This window comes from Oryx dammah, unplaced genomic scaffold (assembly GCF_014754425.2).
Source record: "Oryx dammah isolate SB20612 unplaced genomic scaffold, SCBI_Odam_1.1 HiC_scaffold_13, whole genome shotgun sequence".
NCBI classification, from domain to species: Eukaryota; Metazoa; Chordata; class Mammalia; order Artiodactyla; family Bovidae; genus Oryx; species Oryx dammah.
In genome coordinates this window covers 40,279,187-40,299,984 of record NW_024070197.1, presented here as the reverse complement: position 1 = coordinate 40,299,984, position 20,798 = coordinate 40,279,187, and the positions used below count along the sequence as shown (strand labels likewise).

At 46.9% G+C, this 20,798-nt stretch overlaps 1 protein-coding gene across 4 annotated transcripts in view; it reads right to left on the bottom strand.

Annotated features, from left to right (window-relative positions):
• The window catches only part of GNAO1 (G protein subunit alpha o1), a 182,876-nt gene extending 162,407 nt beyond the window's left edge, over positions 1–20,469 (bottom strand). The window contains exons 1-2 of one of the 4 annotated variants that reach the window (XM_040254026.1): positions 19,534–20,469; positions 19,257–19,299 (exon numbers count right to left, since the gene is read on the bottom strand). In XM_040254026.1, the coding sequence (XP_040109960.1) occupies positions 19,257–19,299; positions 19,534–19,651 (161 nt within the window). In that variant the 5' untranslated portion in view covers positions 19,652–20,469. The remainder of the gene's footprint in view (positions 1–19,256; positions 19,300–19,533) is intronic. The other 3 variants (XM_040254024.1, XM_040254027.1, XM_040254028.1) reach the window with 3 other exon arrangements.
• Between the last annotated feature and the right edge of the window lie 329 nt (positions 20,470–20,798).

Below are 20,798 nucleotides of genomic sequence, written 5' to 3'. Positions count from 1 at the left end.
CTGTTATTTCTGTACACCAGCAACAGATACAAAATACAATTCAAATGCTTCTACCATCACCTTAGGAAGGAAGGCTTTCCAATCAAAAGACCAGACTTGCTATGGTTGCTGCTAAAAACATACTGGCTGAGCTGGGACTGAGGAAAGGGGAGAAGACCACTGTAAATATCAAGTATCTAGCTATAAATTTAACAGAAAGTATGTAAGCCCTCTATGGGAAACGTTATAAATATTTTAGGAGAAATTATGATAATCTAAATAAGTGGTGAAATGTCACACACTCATAGATCAGGAGGACTCAAGATGTAAAGATATCAATTCTACCCAGAATAGAAAGAAAGCAAGAAATACAAATCAAAATTCCAACAGCAGTATGTGTGTTTGTGTGTTACATAAATTGATTTTAACATTTACATGCAAACACAAAGGACTGAGAACAGCCAAACCACTCACAAAGACCAAGGTGGGGGGGATTTACTAAACCAAATATTCAGACTTGCTATAAAGCTACAGTAATCAAGATAGTGTGGCAACAGCCTAGGAATAAAGAGTCTGATGGACTGGAACAGAGTGTCAAGAAACAGGCCCCTGTGTACACAAACATCTGACATATGACAGAGGTGGTTATTCAGATCAGTGACCGAAAAAACCTCTCTTTTTCAACAAGTGTTGCTGGGACGAATGGGTATCCATTCGGGGGAAAAAAATGAAACTGGAACCCTATCTTATACCATACACAAGAATCAATTACAGATGAATTGAGCACCAAAATATGGAAGGAAAAAGCTTCCAAGCTTTTTGAAGAGGAAAAGAAAGTAAGTTTTGTCATCTCTAGGTAAAACACAGATCTCTTAAACAGGACACAAAAAATACTAACCCAAAAGGGGAAGACTGAAAAATCTAACATTAAAAATAAGAATTTTGAGGTTTCTTCTTTTACCACTGAGCCCTAGGAGCTCAGTGGTTAAGAATCCACCTGCCAGTGGAAGAGATACAGGTTTTATCTGTGATCCGGGAAGATCCCAAATCCCCAGGAGCAACTAAGCCCATGCACCACAACTACTGAGCCTGTGTTCCACAGCCCAGGGGCCTCAACTACTGGGCTCATGCTCGGCAACAAGGGAAGCCACCACAATGGGAAGCCCGCACACTGCAGCTAGAGAGCAGCCCCTGCTCGCCACAACTAGACAAAAGCCCACGTAACAGTGAAGACGCAGCACAGCCAAAAATAAACAGGTTGTTTTTAAAAAGAACCTTTCTAAAAACTCATAATACATCATTAACAAAGTGAAAGGACAAAGGGAGGTAACATTTACATGAATAAAACTGGAAAAGGACTACTCTCCAGAACATATAAAGAACTCCTACAAATTAATGAGAAAAATACAACCTAAGTTTTAAAAAAGAAACAAGAATAGGTGCCTCACAGAAAAGGAAATCCAATGTCCAATAAATATATGAAAAGCTGTTCAACCTTATTAGTAGAGCATGTAAAGTAAAACCACAATGAAATACTATCAAATAGGCAAAAAATTTAAAAGTTTGACAATACCAAATACTGGCAAGGATTTAGAACAACAGGAATTCTCTCTGCTAGTGCAAATGTAAAATGGAATACCCACTATGGAAACCACTGTGGCATTATGCAACATAGCTCAAGATTCCCAGCAATTCCACTTCAAACAACCATTTACAAATGTAGGTGCCTCAGGATATAAATCTACATGGGTACCATCAACAGTAGAATGGATAAATAAACTGCAGGGTCTTCAGAGCTGGTATATAATGGTGTATGTTGTACACCAGTGAACTGAATAATATCTGGCAAGTTCATGAGTATACACAAGTATTTGTGAATGCTACATAGAAAATTATAAATATTTGGGAGAAAATGCTATAAATACTACACAGCAATAAAAATGAACTACAGCTATGTACAACAACTTGAGTAAACATTACAAGCACAATGTTGAAGGAAAGCTACAACTTGATACACAACAGTAGGATTCCGACTAAGCCAAAAGCAGATAAGAATATACTTTACGATAAGAAGATGCATGCATGGGTAACACACTATACAGAAAAGCAAGGAAACGTCATGAAAGTCAAGGCAGTGGGGAGTGGGGGGGAGAGCTGTGACTGAGTAGGTATATTTGAGGATCTTCTTTACACAAGTACATGCTTTCCAAAAGCTTGTTAAACATGAAAGATTAATGCATATTTTGCATATGTATTGATCTATGTCATGACAAAAGTGTTTTTGCTAAAGAAAGAAAATAATTCAACATTACATCCTCCAGAAGCCTTTCCATACTCCAAAGCTACTTAGGTGCTCCCTCAGCACCCTTCACCTCTCAGCTGGCTGTGATGCCAATAAACTTAAGGGCATCTCTGCCCTTGAGGGCAACCATGGAGCCTGTCTTGGCTCACCATTGTATCCTGTGCATACATGGAGCACGCAGTGCATGCTCAATAAATATTTGCCAGTTTAACCAATGACTGCACTAAAGGACCTGTGTTGGCAAAAAACGAATCAGCTCCCTCCTTCACTGTTGGTGGGAATGTAAAATGATACAGCCGTTATGGAAAACAATGTGGAGATTCCTTAAAAAACTAGGAATAAACCTACTCTATGATCCTACAACCCCACTACTGGGCGTATACCATGAGAAAACCATAATTCTAAAAGACACATGCCCTGCAATGTTCACTGCAACAATATTTATAATAGCCAGGAAATGGAAGCAACCTGGATGTCCATCAACAGATGAATGGATAAGGGAGTTGTGGTACATTGATACAAGGGAATATTACTCAATCATTAAAAAGGAATAAATTTGAGTCAGTTGAAGTGAGGTGGATGAACCTAAAGCCTCTTATTCAGAGTGAAGTTAAGTCAGAAAGAGAAAAACAAGTATTGTATATTAACGTATATATATGGAATCTAGAAAAATGGTACTGATGAACCTAGTCAAGAACAAACTTGTGGACACAGTGGGGGAAGATAAGCATAGGACGGCCTGAGAAAGCAGCATGGATATATATATGTTATCATGTGTAAAATAGTGGGAAGTTGCTAAATAACACAGGAAGTCCAGTCTGGCGCTCTGTATTGACCTATAGAGGGGTAAGATAGTGGGAAGGGAGGGAAAGAAGGGATAAACATATAATTATGACTGATTTGACTGTTGTATGGCAGAAACCAACACAAAATTGTAAACTAATTTTCCACCAATTAAAAATATAAATGTAAAAAATTTAAAAAGTAATTAGCTCTGGAGAAACCAATTAAAAACCAGAAAGAATGTACTAATGTGATGGAAAAAGAGGCACACCCGAAGTGAGAAAAACCAGGCTCTGGCTCTATTGGGTCCTGGCCACATCGTCTTAAAAAAATCACTTTTTTCACGAGGCACTAGTGGTAAGGAATCACCTGCCAATGAAGGAGACACAAGAGACTCGGGTTTGATCCCTGGGTTGAGAAGATGCCCTGGAGTCGTAAGTGACGACCTACTCCAGTATCCTTGCCTGGACAATTCCATGGACAGAGGAGCCTGGCGGATTTCAGTCGATGGGGTCGGAGAGTCGGACACAACTGAGCAAGCACGCACTGATGGCCTATATGGGATCTCTCGCCTCACCTCTCTCTGATAGTAAAGATGCTATGACCATCTAAGGAACTTCAACATTATGCTACATGCTTTAGCTGTGTTGCTGCGTTTAAACCTTACAGTATATCTGCAATGTGTTTAATTCTTTTTTAATCTCTTTTTAATGATTTGGACACTAAGGTTCAGAGAGATTAAGTAATTTCCCCCAAAGTACATGATTGCCAAGAAATGGCAAAGCCAAGATCTCCAAAATTCATGTTTTCCTGACAGTGCTATACTTTCACCTCAGTTTTTTTATCTGTAAAATGGGGATACGGGAACGTCTGTGCATCCTGACAAGACTGTTGTAAGGCTCAAAGGTGATAGCAAGTGTCGAAGCAGCCTGTAAACTCAAGAGTGCCACTGAAAGGTAAGGCGTGTAATGGGTAGTAAGCATTTGCCATGGGCCCACACAAAAGCAGCAGATGCTTTCCACCCACACTGCACTTTCAAACCAGTTCTAAAGGAAAGCTATGTGAACAGGAAAACTAGGAACACACATCAATAAACTGACTTACGGAAGCCTTCAGGAACAGCACACAATACAGGCTCAATTGTAAGACCAGCAGTGGGTGTACTGCTTGCGCTGTGCAAGGCTGGCTCTGTCGTTCAACAGCCACATAGCAATGTAGCCAGACGGATTTTGTTACAGCTTACTGCAATTCTTTTTTCCCCCTTAATTAATAACTAGTTTTTTTTGTTTTTTGTTTTGACTGTGCCATGTAGCATGCCAGATCTTAGTTCCCTGACCAGTTCCATGCCCCCTGAAGTGGAAGTACGGAATCCTAACCACTGCACGGCCGGTGGATTCCTGAAACAAATGAACATTTTACAAGTCAGATTTACTGAAGCATAACTTGCTTACAGTAAATTCACTCTTTTGGGGGTAGACAGTTTGATGGGTTTTGGTAAACATACACAATTGTGTAACCATCAATTGAGAGAGTATTTTCTCTCACCTTCCAAAGTTCCCTTGTTTACCGTCATAGTCAATCTTTCTCTCCTATCATCCCTAGAAACCACTGATGTGATTTCTGTCCCTATGGTTTTGCTTTTTCCAGAATACAGAGGAATTTTTTTTAATATGTACATCATGTCAAGTTGTCCCATGTTTTAAGGCCCCCAGGGCATTCTGAAACCCAAATGCCTCTCCCTGGGTTGCGTGGTGGCTCCTCTCAGCTTCTTTAATCCCATTTTACCCCACGTTTTCTTCCCTGTGGTCCAGCCTCCCTGGCTGCCTTTTTGCTCATTTCTGCCCCAGGGCCTTTGCTTATGCTCTTCCCTCTTCCTCAGCCCTTTCCTGACCAGCTCTCTTTCCCTTATCTCCTCTAACCACTCCCCACTGTTCAAGCTCAGCTTCTTCTACTGGAATATATCACTACATGAAATGACCTTGCTTATTCACTTACTTGTCTATCCCCCTTCTCTAAAGCTGAAAGATCCTTAAAGACAGGGAGATTGTTGATTTTAGAGAACAGAGAACAGAGTTAAGAGCTCTGTTCTTAGAAAACTTAGAAAACACCAACCCATGATTGGTCTTCCATTGGTATTCATAGAATGAACACATGTGTGCTGAAGAAATAGAGACTGGTGAGGTCTGTGTGACTGAAACTCTAAGATGATTTAAAGAAGAAACAGACTTTCTATTTGGTAGGAGGGCTGGCCACAACTCCGAACCAGGGTCTATGCCACTCTACAGTCCTTTCCCCAAAGGCCCCAGTGATGCAATCACAAAGTGCCTGGGACACAGAGCCAGGCCTCTTCCATTCTGGCCCTCTGGTTCCCTCAGGCTTGTTCCTCTCCTGAGGCTGGGGTCCCTCCAACTCCTCTTTGCCTACTTGGCCGGAACTAACCCCCCACAGCCAGCACTCATGGTCCTTTTTTCTCCCACCCATGTGCATTCAAAGAGACGGGGACCCCAGGGTTATTCTGTTTTACACTCTTCCCCTTGGAAGAGCCTCACAGGACCCTGGTCCTACAAACCCTGACAGCATTACGAGAAATTCCTGCCTCGCAGGGCCCCATGCTCTCAGCGGAGTGCACACGCGGATGCAACACGCCCTGGTGTCCACAGTTCCCTGAGCTGATGTCCCAGTTTTCGGTCTCAATTAGCACTGCAGTTCTGAGAGCTTGATTTCGTTATAATTTATTATCTCAGTTGAGGGTGGCCAAGGGAGAAGGCAGGGAATTCCTCACCACAAGAACATCTGTTCTACTGGACAGCAAAATTTAAATTATGACCTCGAGACTTGAGCAGAAGCTTATAGATCATTCCATCCAGTTTCCTAATTTTATTATTTTTTAAGATTTACTTATGTTTTGGCTGCTCTGGGTCTTCACTGCTCTGCGTGGGCTTTCTCTAGTTGCGGCAACCGGGGACTACTCTCGAGCTGCAGTGCGTGGGCTTCTCATTGTGGTGGCTTCTTGTTGCAGAGCACAGGCTCTATCCAGGGTGACCCAGCTTCAGCACTTGCGGCTTGTGGGCTCAGCAGTTGTGGCTCCCAGGATCTAGAGCACAGGCTCCATAGCTGTTTGCACAGGTGCTCCTCGGCATGTGGGATCTTCCCAGACAAGGGACCAAGCCCACATCCCTTGCATTGCAAGGTGGTTTCTTAACCACTGGACACCAGGGAAGCCCCAGTTTCCTAATTTTATATATGAAGGTACTAAGTCCCAGAGACGTGAAGGAACTTGCCTGAGGCTACCAAGCCAAACAGGGACAGAGCTGGGGTCAAACTTGTCTTTAATCCCAGTTCAGCCTTATCTCCACCCAAAAATGTTCTTTCAATTTGGCATTTATCCTTTCCCCTCCATTGAAACTGCTCTTTCCAAGGCCAGTAATGGCCTCAATCCGGAGAAGGCAATGGCACCCCACTCCAGTACTCTTGGCCTGGAAAACCCCATGGACAGAGGAACCTGGTGGGCTGCAGTCCATGGGGTTGAGAAGAGTCGGATGCAACTGAGCAACTTCACTTTCACTTTTCACTTTCATGCATTGGAGAAGGAAATGGCAACCCACTCCAGTGTTCTTGCCTGGAGAATCCCCAGGACGGGGGAGCCTGGTGGGCTGCCATCTATGGGGTCGCATAGAGTCGGACACAATTGAAGCGACTTAGCAGCCGCAGCAGAAGAAATAGCCTCAATCAACAAATTCTGGATTGGCCAAAAATTCAATTGAGTTTTTCCTTTACATCTTATGGAAAAACTCAAACGAACTTTTTGGCCCACCCAATACAATGGTCTGTTCTCAGTCTCCATCTAATGGGGCAATGCCATGAACAGAACACACCACACAGGACTTCCCCAGCACACACGGCATGGTCCCCCTGCGCTCCTCTGGGGACCTCCAGCCCCTTTTCCCAGGTAAGCTACCTCTGTGTCTGTCAAGGGCAGGTGCCTCTGCATCTGTCAAAGGCTTCACCTCCACAACAGGGGAGGCTCCTTCCCTCCATCTGCAGACTCTCTCCAGGGACACTACACCCACTGACTCTCATGGTCTTACCATGCAGGTCAGCCCAGCCCTACTCTCCTTCTAGACCTGACCTCTCTTCTAAATGGCAGAATGACTTCCCCAAGAAAACTGTGAACACAAAAGTCATCTGAGAAGGACCTGAAATTCATACCGGTGGTCTGACTTGCCATCTTTCTCCTACCACTTCCCTCCCTACTCCTATGCCTCCTAACTTGATGGCACAACTAAGTTCTATCATCCAGGTTCCAAACTGGGGGGACTTCTCAGATCTATTCTTCTCTCCCCATGTCCAACTGGACACCAGGTCTCAACTATTCTGCCAAAATCTCTCCCGCACCCAATTCCTCATTGCCTCTCCTAGCGATCCTCTAGTGCAGACTACAGAATTTTTCTCTCTCTGCTCTTAAGCCTCTTCTCTGGTCTCCCTCTTCAAGCTCTGCCAGCTTGGCACCCTACTACCCTACCATGTAGGGAGAAGGTTAGTGTCCCTACCATGGATTCAGTGTACCCTGAAGCCAAATGTGCAGGGAAGCCTACAACCCAGCTCCACTCATCCTTTACACACTTCTCCTCACTAGCCCCCAACCCCAATTCCAGTCACACAGGACTGCCCTATCCCCATGACAGCAGCCTGCATGTTCGAGCTGTGCTTTTGCGCTCTAGCTCATACTGTTTTGTCTTCCTGGAAGGCCTTATCCATTTTCAAAATGATTTTGGTTGTAAAGGAGAGGATTCCAGCTCAAATTAGTCTATGTAAAGAAGGGATTTATTGGTTCACATAACTGTCCGGTGCATAGAGCCAGCTTCAGAGACTTCAATAATAATAGTTAAATGTCTTTCTGGCTTCCCTTCTCTCCTTTTCTCTTTCCTCTCCATTCCCCCATATCCTGAAGTCTCTCCCACAATAGGTAAGCTTCCTTTCTGCAGAGAGTAATGCAGATATGGAAACATGGCCGCAGATAGCTCCGGGCTACCATCAATTCAATCTGGTGAGGACCTTGCTGGGGCCCCAGAGGAAGAGCTCCTTTCTCACAGGGACTGTAAAATCCCAGAGAAGGACTCTGGCCGACCTGGACTGAGTCACACCCCATCCTCTGGGCCAGGGGTACGGGATTTTGTGAACAGCAAGGTCTGGTCACATGCCCATTTCTATCAGCAGTGATAGCAGCTCTCATTTCTCTACCTGGTGCCTCCAGGCTTCATCCTGAGCCCTTGTCTGAATCAAACTCCACTTCTGCCTCTTCTGTGCACTGACTTGTCTCCTCTAACTCTCCGAGGGCAGGAATTGGATCCCTAGGCGAACAGTTTAAGACCTCACTCCAAGGTGTGACTCCAGAAAACTTTCACAGTCTGCAATTACTATGTCCAATTATTTGTTTATGAAGTGGTGGCCTGATTCCCCTGGGGCAGACTTGCTCACTACCAAATCTCCAAGCACCTGAAACAGTGCCTAACACACAACCGGTGCTGGATAAATATTGAGTAAATGAACAAATGAGCGGTTTGAACAGAGATTACCAACCTTTGGTGTTTGTTAAATGAGCACCGCTGCTTTTTAATTCTCCCTACTTTACAGAGAAAAACAAATGACAAGGCAAGAACTCCAACTTTTTGTACCCACCATCCCACCCCCAAATTTCTGTATACACTCCTCGTGCTTATGATCTTTCTGTCGGTCTCAGGAGAAGGGATACACGTTCATGTCCAGATCAAGTTGCTCATCCTGACTCTGCGCTTCCTCCCTGACCATCCTCTCTGGGCTCTGCCCTTCCTACCACTTGCTCCTTCCTCTACCTTCCACATACCCCTCAGTCTGGGCTCTTTCTTTACGGCTTCTCAGTGGATCCAAGTCCCTCCACAGGAGCCAAATGAAGTCAAATAAACCCTCCCCGAGCCCCACTACCTCTCTCCTCCCTTCTGTCTCTGCCCTTCCTTATATAGCTCCAATATCTTTTCCAAGACTCCACTTCTGGCCTCAACTTCCTCAGTCCCACTTGCTTAACCCCACTGCATTTTGGCTTTTCTCCCACCATTCTATTGAAACTGTTTTTGCCAGTCACTGCCAACTTTCCAGACCCAGAGGGCATCTGCCAGTCTTCCTCATATTTGACTGTTGCAGTATCTGACTCAACTAACCATTTCCTCGCCTTCTTGAAATTGTTCTCTTCCTTGGCTCCCATGATACTGCTTTCTCTTGGTTTTTCTTTTCCATCTCTTGGCTTCCTCCTTGCTGGTTTCCATCACAGGCTCCTCTCCCTAGATGGTCCTCCATTTCTGGAACTGTGTCGGGGGTGGTCCGTGACGTCCTGTGCCTTCTCTCCCTCTCTCACTCAGCCAGGTAAGATTCCCAGCGCCCGTGGCTCTCACTGCCCGCAAACACCACAGAACTCCAAACTGACCCTTCTCCTCAGGTGCACCCTATTTCCTCATCCACTATCCAACCGCCTGCCTGCCAGGGATCTCCACTTAGCCTATCCACAAGAATCATCAACATGACCAAATAAGTCAGCATTTTTCTCCCCGAGCCTTCCCTCTTCCTCCTTCATTTCTCCATCTCAGGGACTGGCACTACCAACCCACCAGTGGCCCAAGCCAGGAATCCTGGACTCGTTTTTGTGTATAGCCTTTAAAAAGTACAGCCCCCTCAATACCATTCCAATTGATCATCCAAAAAAATTCAATTATTCCACTGTGCAAATAGCTCTTAAATCTGTCTCCTTTTCTCACCTCCTGCTACCACTGCTTTAGTTTAGTTCTTAAACTTTTCCCTCCTGGATCACAGTCACAGAAATAACTTTCCATCTGGTCTCCCAACCTTAGAACCTGACTCCTTCCAGTCACACAGGTGATCTTTCTAACGTGCAAAGTCATCCTGCCACCCATTTCTTTAAAACCTTCTGGTTCTTGAAAGTTCTCATCACAAGGTTAAAAAAAAAAAAAAACAACTAACTCTGCATGGTGATGGATGTTAAGTAGACTTATTGTGGTGTTCATTTTGCAATACATACAAATACTGAATCATTTCACTGTATAGTTGAAACTAGTATAATGTCATGTCAGTTAAACTTCAATTAAAAAAAAAAAAGACCCTTTGCTGGCATCTCATTATATTGAGAATAAAATTCAAAGTCCTTGGTATAAGGAACTTCACGACAGATCTGTCTTGTCTTTCATCCTCCATCTCTTGACACGCCTTTCATATACGGTGCTCTAATCACACCAAATTATTCCACATCCCAACATGTTCCATGTGGCAACATAGCTCAGTATCTTCTTAGATGCTGGTCCATCTGCCCGGCATTCCTGTCCTCCACCTGCTAACTACCACTCATCAAGACTGACCCCACATGGCATTTCTCTTGGCCAATGTCCCTGAAGCTCCCGCCTAGAGAAGGTACCCTCTGTTCTCCCACAGACTCATGACACTTCCTGCTCTGAAGTAGAAGTGTCTTTTACACGTATCTCCCTTTTGACTGAGTTCCACAAGAGCAGGGACTAAGACCTTCCTCCATACATATGTCTAACTCATACCTGGTGCTCAGTAAATGCTTATGGGTGAGCAGATGGATGGATGGATATCCTATTATCCCTGTTTTTCTCTTCTCTGACCACTTCCTTCCACCAGAGTCAGAGCCTTCAGTGGCAGTTCCTCTCTGCTGTCACCTACTAATGGCCCACACTTCTGAGGCTGGAATGGAAATTATTTCAGGAGCTGTCCAGATGGTGGTTAGGGAGCACTGAGAATCAACGTGAAATGCGATGGTGACCACCACCTCCAGAAGGGATCCAGCACCAACCAAGCACTTGCTCTTCTCTCAGCCACTGACCTCAACCAAGGCTCGTGCCATCCCATTTGCTGATGGTACTGGGTCCCAGACTGCCAGCTCTCTATTGCCCATACAAGTGGTGATCTAGTAACAGCTGTGCAGGATTAGAATAGAATGGATACAGGTTTTGGAGTTAGACAATTCATGATCTTAACATATTGCTGTCACCTACTAAGCTGTGTGACCTTGAGTAAGTCACCTAGCTTCTCTGTGCCTCACTTCCTCATCTGTAAAATGGGATTGATGACTATTTCATCATGGGTTGATGAGAAGAAACAAATGAAGATAACAGATGGGACTGCAAATGATGAACACAGTTTAAGACCAAAGGCTTTCAATACTATTATTCAGTCCTATGTAGAAATGAGTTTGCATTCTTTGCATGCCTCAGTTCTTTCTCTTTCTTAAATTAACATTTATTAAGCATCTCTTTTGTGCCAGACACTGGGCTCCGTGCTGTATGATGGGCAAAAATAAGTCACCATTGCTTTTCTTAGGGAGCTCTGGTACGGAGGGGACACCCAGACTAGGAAGGGAGACAGACACATCAACATCTAATTAATGTGTAATAAATATTAGTGCTTTACGATTCTGAAGGCAGGTGGCCCAGATTGATATTACAGCATGGGAAAGTTGTTCCTATAAGTAACAGTTTTTCACAGAAAACCTATCTGCTGGTCAAGCCATCAGCAGAGAATCCAGGGTAAATTCTTGGCTATGGAGCTCTATCTTTATATATATTATTCCCCTTTTCTCCATTCTTGGTTGAGAAATCAAGTGAGCAGGGGGACAAAATCAGGGTACTGACTATTAGCCTTGCAGGATTTTATTTTACTTTATTTTTGGTGCTATGAAAAGCATGATGTTTTCCCTCTTTTCCGTAAAGAAATTAGAAGTAAAGATGGCTCCGCAGATAAAAAGCTGTGGGTGGTAAACACTCCCACTATTCTCCCCCTGCATTTCAGGCTTCTAGGTTTCTCTTTGCAGTTACTGAGCTAGAAACCTGAAAGAGGCCTGAGGAATTCTAGCCCATATCCTAAGGAAGAGATGAACAGACAGACTCAGAGGGGCTAAATGACTTGCCCAAAGTCAAGTCAGAGAAGGAACCAAAATTAAAACACAGCCCTCCTAATCCTACCCTTTACCCCTTCTGCAAATCCCCCGACTTCATAGAGCTTGGGCACCTGAACTTGGGCAGGTTCCTTCTTGTCTATGCAGCCATCCCATCTCGGGTAGAAGCCAGGGCTGTCTCTTTTGCTAAGCATCCTAGAAGCCACAGACAAACCACTTCTTCCTCTAACATGTCACTGGGTCCCTCCTCCCAGAAACATCTTGTTTCTCAATCACAGGATACTTTCAGATCCTCCTCTTTGGTTTGAGAAGCATGTCTGCATGAAAAGTTTGGTCAGAGGTGGTTTTCTCTAAATGCCTTTCAGGACTTTGACTTTCCTGGCTGACAAAGCTTTGTGGTTGAGGTTGCTATTCTGCAATTATCTTGGCCTTAAGAGAGCTTTCATGGGTACCCCCAACCCCTACTCAGGAGGGAGCCAGAATTGATTCTTCTATGTTTAGAACCTTGCATCAAAGACCTCAAGACCCTGAACTTAAAGGTAATTCCCAGTTTCCCCGACCACTTAGAACAGAAAAGGAGCTTGGGGCAGCCTCGGGCCAACTACTCAACAAAACGGGGCCCCCAGAGAGGCAGGACCAGAGCAACTTGTCTCGACTCCTGGTCCAGTGCTCTTTCCCACTCCCTGTAACATCACTCCAGCCTCCTGGGCTGAAGCAGCTGTGCCCTCAAAAATGTCACATCACTTATGACAACACAGTTAGTTACATAACTGATGCTGCAGAGCAGGCAAGGGGAAAAAGACCTGAGCGTGAACCACAGTGCCCCTGTTCTGGCTCTCCGGCAAGCTATGGCCCACATCCTTGAGAATTCCATATGGGAAGGAAACACCCACTCATCAATCAAAGGAATCAAAACTGTAGCTGACATTTGTAAAATGATTTCTTGAAAACTGTTATAAGGGCATTTCATATATTACATCCCTTAATGCTTACAACCCTGTTAGTTATTTTTACTGTCCACCCCATTTCACATGGAAGAAAACTGGGGCACAAAAACTGAAGTTTAAGAGCAGGCATCTAGTGAGTGGTAGAGTCAAGATATGAAGTCAAGCAGCCTGGTTACAGAGTCCAAGCTGCTAACCAACTCTTGGTTTTAAAAACAAGCTAAACCACTTTTCTCAATAGGAACCTTACCTATCTCTTTGAACCAGTAGAAGGCCACTGCTCCTTCCTCCTGCCATTTCTCAGGAGATTTCTTTCCTATCCACTATTGTGCATGAATGAGAGACACAAAATAAAATAAGAATGTGATATTGGTTGGAATAAATTCTTAGAATGGAGTTTGAGCACTTTAAAGCTTTTTATGGCAATGCAATCAATAAAGTGAAGTGCTCTTCATATAGCATCTGTTAGCCATTTTAAAATCCATGTAGTTTGTGTTTAAATATATTTAAAAATTAAAAAATTTTTTTTCAAAATCAAAATTTGTTCTTTGTTAGTGTAAAATTCTGGAGTAATCCTTTCAAAAAAAAATTTTTTTTTCAGTTTGAAATCATCTCAGCAGTTTGTCTACTGTCTTTTGGATCGAAATGTGCTCGTGATCATGGTCTGTCTAGATTTCTAAGGAATGTGAGATTGAAAACACCTCAGAGAGAGGAAACCAAGTCCCTGAATTAGATGGATAGAACATACATCAGAAAAATAAGACCTTCCTCTGCTCATATTAAATCTCCAGTGTTAACAGGCCCTGTGGGCCGCAGAAAAATGTAAATGAACCTGTCCTTAGCAGGTGTGGCTAAGATGCACAATATAATCTGGGGAGCTCCAAGCGCTTTAAAAAAAAAAAAAAACACAGTCCTCTAACTCTGGGCACTATAAACCTAATCTAGCCCTACAATAGAGACTAGAAATTCTGGATTTCTCTGGAGTCTTGTCACTCTTGTGTGAAGTTTCATCCATTTAATCTCATCAGCAACACCCTTTCAATAAGCACACAGGTTCAATTTCAGAAGCCGACAGGTGACAGAGGTTCAAGAATTCCACAGCTGATTCCTGAGGAGATCAGGTGGACTGTGGGCTACTCTTCTGGCAGGAAGGTCTGCTAGTGTTTACAGCTCAGTGAACAGTAAGGAGGAAGAGAGCACCATCCATCAGCAAAAGAGAATGCTTCTGCTACTTGATCTGACATTCTGTTTGCGCTCACAATGTCTCCAGAGAGCAAGGTGCATCCATTTGGATAAACATGGAGACAGGAGGAAGGGGAGGGCGAGCAGAGCAGCCAAAGAGATGATTGCAGAAACAAGTCCACAGATCTAGAAGAGCAGCTCTCAGGGGAACGCTGCCTCAACATGGGACCCGTTGGGGATGTGCAGGAAACGCCCGTCCAGACCACTGTACTTTTACCGAGTAATGGTTCCAAGTTGCTACTCATCTCCACTCACGCCTGCCACTTAGCAGGTGCCAAACAGCAGTGTGTTGAATGAACACAGGCTTGCCCTGAACCCAAGCCAAACAATCCACACCCGAATCACAAAGTCAGAGTCAGCTGGTAGGAGGAAACTACCAGCTTTCGGCAATCTTAAAATCGCCTTCCCTGTCTGGTAGGGTCTGTCCTCAGGATCGTTTCCTACTGGAAGAGCAGGGCTATTTGTATGAGCAATGACATCTTTACCAGGCAAATCCATAAGTTGTGATTTACTAATGGCACTGAGCAAGCACCTTGGAAAAGAACACACATCCAAAGTGTTCCACTTTACCGCATCCATCTACATAAAGCTTACCAGCTAGCAAGCCATGCCTCATTGCCACCTTCGGACTTTCTAGCTCCCTAAAAATTCACTAAACGCTCTAGAGACAACAGATAGCCCAAACAGGACATCAGAGAAAACTCAACACCTCAAACAAGGACAAACTGTGGTGCCCGAAGCAACTTCACGGTTCATTTCACATTTTCATCAGGTAGACAGTCCAAGTAGTTGTCACTATTTGTTCAGAATGGGAAGTTGCTTAAAGGGATTATGTTGATTCCACATATAATGCCCTGAGAGAGTTCTTTGGGAGGGTTTGGTGATTAACTAAAGTTAACACTTATTGTTAAAACTTTGATTAGTCTCAATAAAAGTCCCCTGACTGCAAAAATTACGAGGCTGTATCACAGGTGAGGTCATGACCTCCTAACAAGCAAAATTATTTAAAATGCTGCACACAAAAAGGTCACTGATTACTCATGGTATGTGTAAAATTGTATTTTGCTGTCTCAATGATCACTGCTTATTTCTCAGTACAGAAATGTTCTGGATTATCTGACAGAGAACTACCAAACACTAGTTCACAATCACATGTGTTCTGCTGTGCTTAAGTCCCTCAGTCATGTTTGACTCTTTGTGACCCCATGGACTATTGCCCACCAGGCTCCTCTGTCCACAGGGATTCTCCAGGCAAGAATACTGGAGTGAATTGCTATGCCCTTCTCCAGGGGATCTTCCCAACCCAGGGATCAAACCCAGGTCTCCCACAATGCAAGCAGATTCTTTATCATCTGAGCCACCAGGGAAGCTCAAGAATACTGGAGTGGGTAGCCTATCCCTTCTCCAGGGGATCTTCCTGACCTAGGAATCAAACCTGGGTCTCTTGCATTGCAGGCGGATTCTTTACCCACCGAGTTACCAGTGAAGCCCACTCGTGAAAGGGGAGGCGAGGGGAATAAAACCTAGCAAGCTATGTTCAAATGCAAATTTTAAGAAAGTATTAGGGATCAGGGTTTTCAATGACAATCTAACCTGTGGCATCTCTTGGTGGATGCACATTTCCCACTGCAAAATGTCAGGCAAAAGAATTTCAAAGATCAGTCTCCCTGCACTGATATCCTAAGCTGATATGGGTGTTAACACTTTGTTCTAAGAGCATCTGCCAGCCAGGCTTTTCCATACAATTTCAGTTAGCAGGGGCATACATGGAAGTCTCGTCCTTCTTATAATCAGCATGCCATAAGATGGATAAGAAGGTAGGCTGAATAGAGTGGCTCTTTGCTCTTTTGGAAATGCTGACTTCAAAGGATCTAGAGATGTTTCCCTATCAATAGTCTTCTTCTCAATGCAAAAGGCTGAGCCATTAGACCCTAGTCCCTGTTAGGAAGTTATCAGGTTCTCACAGGACATCACCCACAGAGAATGCGCTAACTGCATTTGCCCAGGTGAAATAAAACAGCATCCTGATTAACTCCTAAGTATGGTCTGATAGGTTGGTCTCCCACTGTGTTGCCCAGGCAAGTCCAAAATTGCATTCTGTAAACGCCACCTAGATTTTCAGGGCCAGCCCCACCCAGAGAACCATACAGTTCTCCTGACTCAACTGATGCTCAGCCAAGTGGTGATCTGGAAAATCACCTCTTCGAGGGAGGACTCACAGGAATTTGTCACTAGGATACAGTGACACCAATCCCACATTTTGTGGTTAATAAAACAAGTTCTGCATTCAGCTTGGCACAAGGCCCTGATCTGATTTATTTCAAGCCGAGCTGGAGGGCTCATAGGAAGAGCAGCCATTCATGAATGCTTCAGCAGGACACGACGCAGGTACCCTAGCTGCAAAATTTACGTGGGCCAGAAATCTTTCTGACTGACCTTTTGTGAGCAAACTCTGCTCAGTTTCTAGACAGAACTGATGTATTTTAGAAAATATACTCACAGTTTTACCTACAAAAATCTCAACTTTGCCTGATCTTTCTCCAAAAAGGCGTCCTGTGGGATGATGGGGGGTGGGGGGGATCGGGGGAGTGCAGGGAAAAGAGAAAAAGTGCCAGGTCGTCTGATTTAACCATCCGAAACATCTAACGCTTGATTTTTTAAAAATTGTTTTTCTCTCCCTCCTCAGTGTAACCAACTATAAGTCCCTTAAGACTTTTCCGGGGAAGTCTAAATACAGCCTTCATTACACAATTAGGAATTTTCATTCTAAAATGGCACACCTAGCTCCTTGGAAAGCGTGGCTCTCTTTGAATAAAAAAGGAAAGGTACCCTTCAGGGGAGTCGGTATGTATTTTTACACTTATTAAATCAGCCTAGTTTATGGGGCTTGTTCAGGAAAAGCAGGTAAGGAGTTGCTTTGGCAGATGCAAAGTTAATTTCCAGACTGGAGCCTACCCGTCATTTTATCCCCTCTCCCTTCACCCGAGTGTTTCCGAAAGCCTTCGGTCCCCTCGTCGAAGAAGCTCGGCTCTCTCCGCCAGGGCCCCGGCTCGGTTCCGAACACTGCCGAATCCCTCCGAGCCCCGCGCCCAGGCTCCGCCGAGCCGAGCCGAGCGCCACCGAGCTGAGCCTCATCGACTTTTCCGGCCTCGGCTGGGCGCTGTCCACCACTCGCAGCGCCTGAAACCTCACCCCGCTCCGGTGGCTGGGGCTTCTACCCGGCTTCAAGTCGGCCACTGCAGATTACAGAGTTCTGAAGTTTTGAAACGTCCCCCGCTGGGAGAAAGGTGTGGTGCTGCTTGCATTTACCGACCTGCAACAGCTCGTGGCAGATGCAATATGCACCTTGTTGCAAAGTGCAATTCCCCAGGCCCCGCCTCCCCATCCATTTGGGTTGCACAAGCTCCAGAGAAGCCCCAGGCCAAATTACCCGCAGCTCAGTGGGGTGCGGCAAGCCGAGGGGCCTCTGCAAAGAAAGCCCCAGGGAGCTCTAGAACAAAAATAAGAACATGTCAAGCCGACGGGAGAAATTGTCTCCGAGTCGCTACTCCCTACCATCATGGCGCCGCCTAGAACCCGCTTGTCATGCCTGTTACACATGCAAGATTTTTTGCATATTGGTTTTGAAATCGCAAGCATGCTTCGTCTCTGTCTCCCACCCACCTTTCTGCGAAAGGGGTTTTTATTTTCCATTATTTTCCTACGGGATGCAATTACTTCGGCTATTCTGTCAAGTTGAAAAATAATCATTTTTGTTTACTGCACAGCAACCCCTAATTAGGAGCTGTGTGTGCACGAAGGTGTCACAGCAAAGCGACGTGGAATCCTCGCTAAACGGTCTTAACGAACTCCTCCGTCCCGAACTGACAAGACAACGGAAGCAGCAGGGCCAGGAGGCCCGAGGCGCGCTCCCTTTTCCTAAAGACACCCCCTCCCCAAGCAAAGCTGCCTGTGGGCTCACCAGGAACTGCTAACCAGGAGTGGATGGGGCAAGAAGCCTGGGAGTAGCAAGGAGAGGCGAGGCTCCTTACTGAGCAACTGTGAAAGGGAAAGAATATCCCATTTTGTTTTAATTTTCAACCATCACTCAAATCCACCTCCAGTTAATTAGGAGGGGAAACTGATATCTAAGGCAGAAGAGGGTGGTGTGGCAAGTGAAATCCGCATTGTGGGTAGATTACATGGAACACAGCCTATGCAGAGAGTAAATAACTACACTGATAAAGGCCAGAGAGTGAACGAAAACTGCCAATGTCAGGAGAGCAAAGGCTGGGAAGGTGGGGGAGAAGGAAGGGGCAGCAAGGGGCGGGCATTTAGCCTCACATCCAGCGTCCTATCTTCCATCTCTACCTTGGATACATCTGTGCCAGTCTCATTCGATTGGAAGTCCACCCCTGCCCCTACCACACGCCCCTTCCCCCAACCTTCCTCTTTTTGAGGGGAGGGGGCAGAAACCACAGCCTCTAATTCAGCACCAAATCCATGAACAGCAGACACCTGATACTCCACCCCAGCCTAGGGCTGGGTCCCCTCCATGTTTTTGCCAAGTTCAAAAATCACTGCCCCAGGAGAAGAGCAGGGGTAAATGGGATTATGGATGTAGAGTGGGGGGAGGGGGGTGGAAGAAGGAGAGAGAGAGAGATATGCAGAATGAAACAGAGACACAGAAACAGAAATGGAGGCAGCGATACACAGGAAACATCCCACAAACAAGAGTAATGACCATAATCATGCCAATAATGTGATGTTCTGATCAATATGGCGGACATTGTCATTCATACAACTACAGGCGCCCCCCTTCCCTCCACCCCCTTGGGGAGAAAAAAAAAACACCCACCCCGGGAGCTGGGGTGGAGGACCCAGAACCAACGCAGGGCCTGGGAGAGGGGAGTCAAATTCAGGGGCGTGTGTGTGTGTGTGTGTGTGTGTGTGTGTGTGTGTGTATACGAATTAAAAACCGGGCCTGGAGAGCGATGTGAACAAGGTAATAAAATTCATTTTAAAAATTACGCTTAATAAAAGTACAAATCCCAATACCACAGGGACTTACTTCATCTGCTTCACAATGGTGCTTTTTCCTGATTCTCCAGCCCCTGTTGGGACAGACAGCGGGGGGGAAATTGGTGAGTGTCAGCTTAGGGGAACGGGGGGGGGGGGGCGCCGCAGGGGGAAGGGGGTAAGACATGCTAAAGAGTGGGCGATCGTGGGCACATCGTGGTGCCAACTCGCGGGCCAGGTCTCCCCAGGAGCGAGCGGGGTCGGGGGACTGGTTGGGGGGTGCAGAGTGGCCGGGGTCGAGGGATGGGGGTGGCAGCCCCGGTCCTTACCCAGCAGGAGTAATTTCACGTCTTTAGCGGCGCTGATGCCATCCTCTTTGAGGTTTTTCTCAATCGCCTTGCTCCGCTCGAGGGCGGCTCGCTCCTCTGCGCTCAGAGTACATCCCATGGTGGCCCCTTCCCTGCCACAGCCCGCACGACTCGGCTGGCACGGCTCCCCGGCTCGGCGCGCCCCCCACCCCCCCAAAGAGCAGAACCTGGGCTCAAAGGGGAAAAAATCACGATAGCCTCCCCTTGGCTGAAAACAAAAATGTCGAGAAACCAGAACCCCCCAAAAAGACAGCCTCTAACAAGCTCCCAGCCGCGGAGACTCGCGGCAGCTGGCGGGGCTCTGGGGGTGTCGAGGCGAAGGTGGCCGGGGTCTGGGGCTCCGGAACCGAGGGAGGAGGCGCCCGCGGTCCGAGGAGGCGCGGGCTGCAGGCACTGAGGCTTGTGCACGACCCAAAATAAATAAAATAATAGTCGAGGCAGGAGCCGGAGTCGGCGGAGGGTGGGGTGGGGGGGCAGGGTGGGTCCTTCTACCGCTGCTGCCGGAGGAGGAGGCGGCGCGGGGTGTGGAGGGAGTGAGTTAGGGGGTGCCGCTAGTGCATTTGCATCTCGGATCCTCCGCCGTTGGTGCGTCCGCGGCGCCTTCGCCGACCCCCGTCCGCTGGGCAGGGCTGGGCAAGGGGCCGGGCCGGGGGGCAGGTCTCTAGCGGGAGGCGGCGCCGCTGTCTCCCAGAGCTCGCATCGCTCGACGGAGCCTACCGGAGAGAGAGAGAAAGCGAGAGGGAGCCGCGGGCAGCCGGGAGCTCGAGGGGGAGAGAGAGAAGAGAGGCTGGGAGGGAGGGGAGAAAAAAATGAAGGGAGAGCGAGCGAGCGAGCGCGCGCGCACAGGCTGGGAGGGGGGAACAGGCGAGCGCAGCGCGCGAGTGCGCCAGCGGCTCTGCGCACCCCGCACCCCCAGCCGCCCGCTGACGTCAGCAGGGCCGCGCGCCGGGCCCCCGGGACCGGGAGGGGCGGGTGGCGGGGGAGGCGCGCGCGTCGGGGCCCGCGTCAACTAGAGGCGGCGCGCGCGTGGCGCGGCCTCCCCTTCCCCCACTCCCCGCAAGGCCCGAGGCTCCCAGAGGGGGGCTCGTGCAGGCCTAGCGGGGGCGGGGCCGGGGGCCGGGCTCGCGCCGCGGCGCCCCTCCCCGCCCCCGCCCCCGCCCCGGCCCCACGCGCCGGCGGCTCCGGGCCTCTGGTCAATGGGAGCGCGGGGCTGGGTGGCCCGCGCC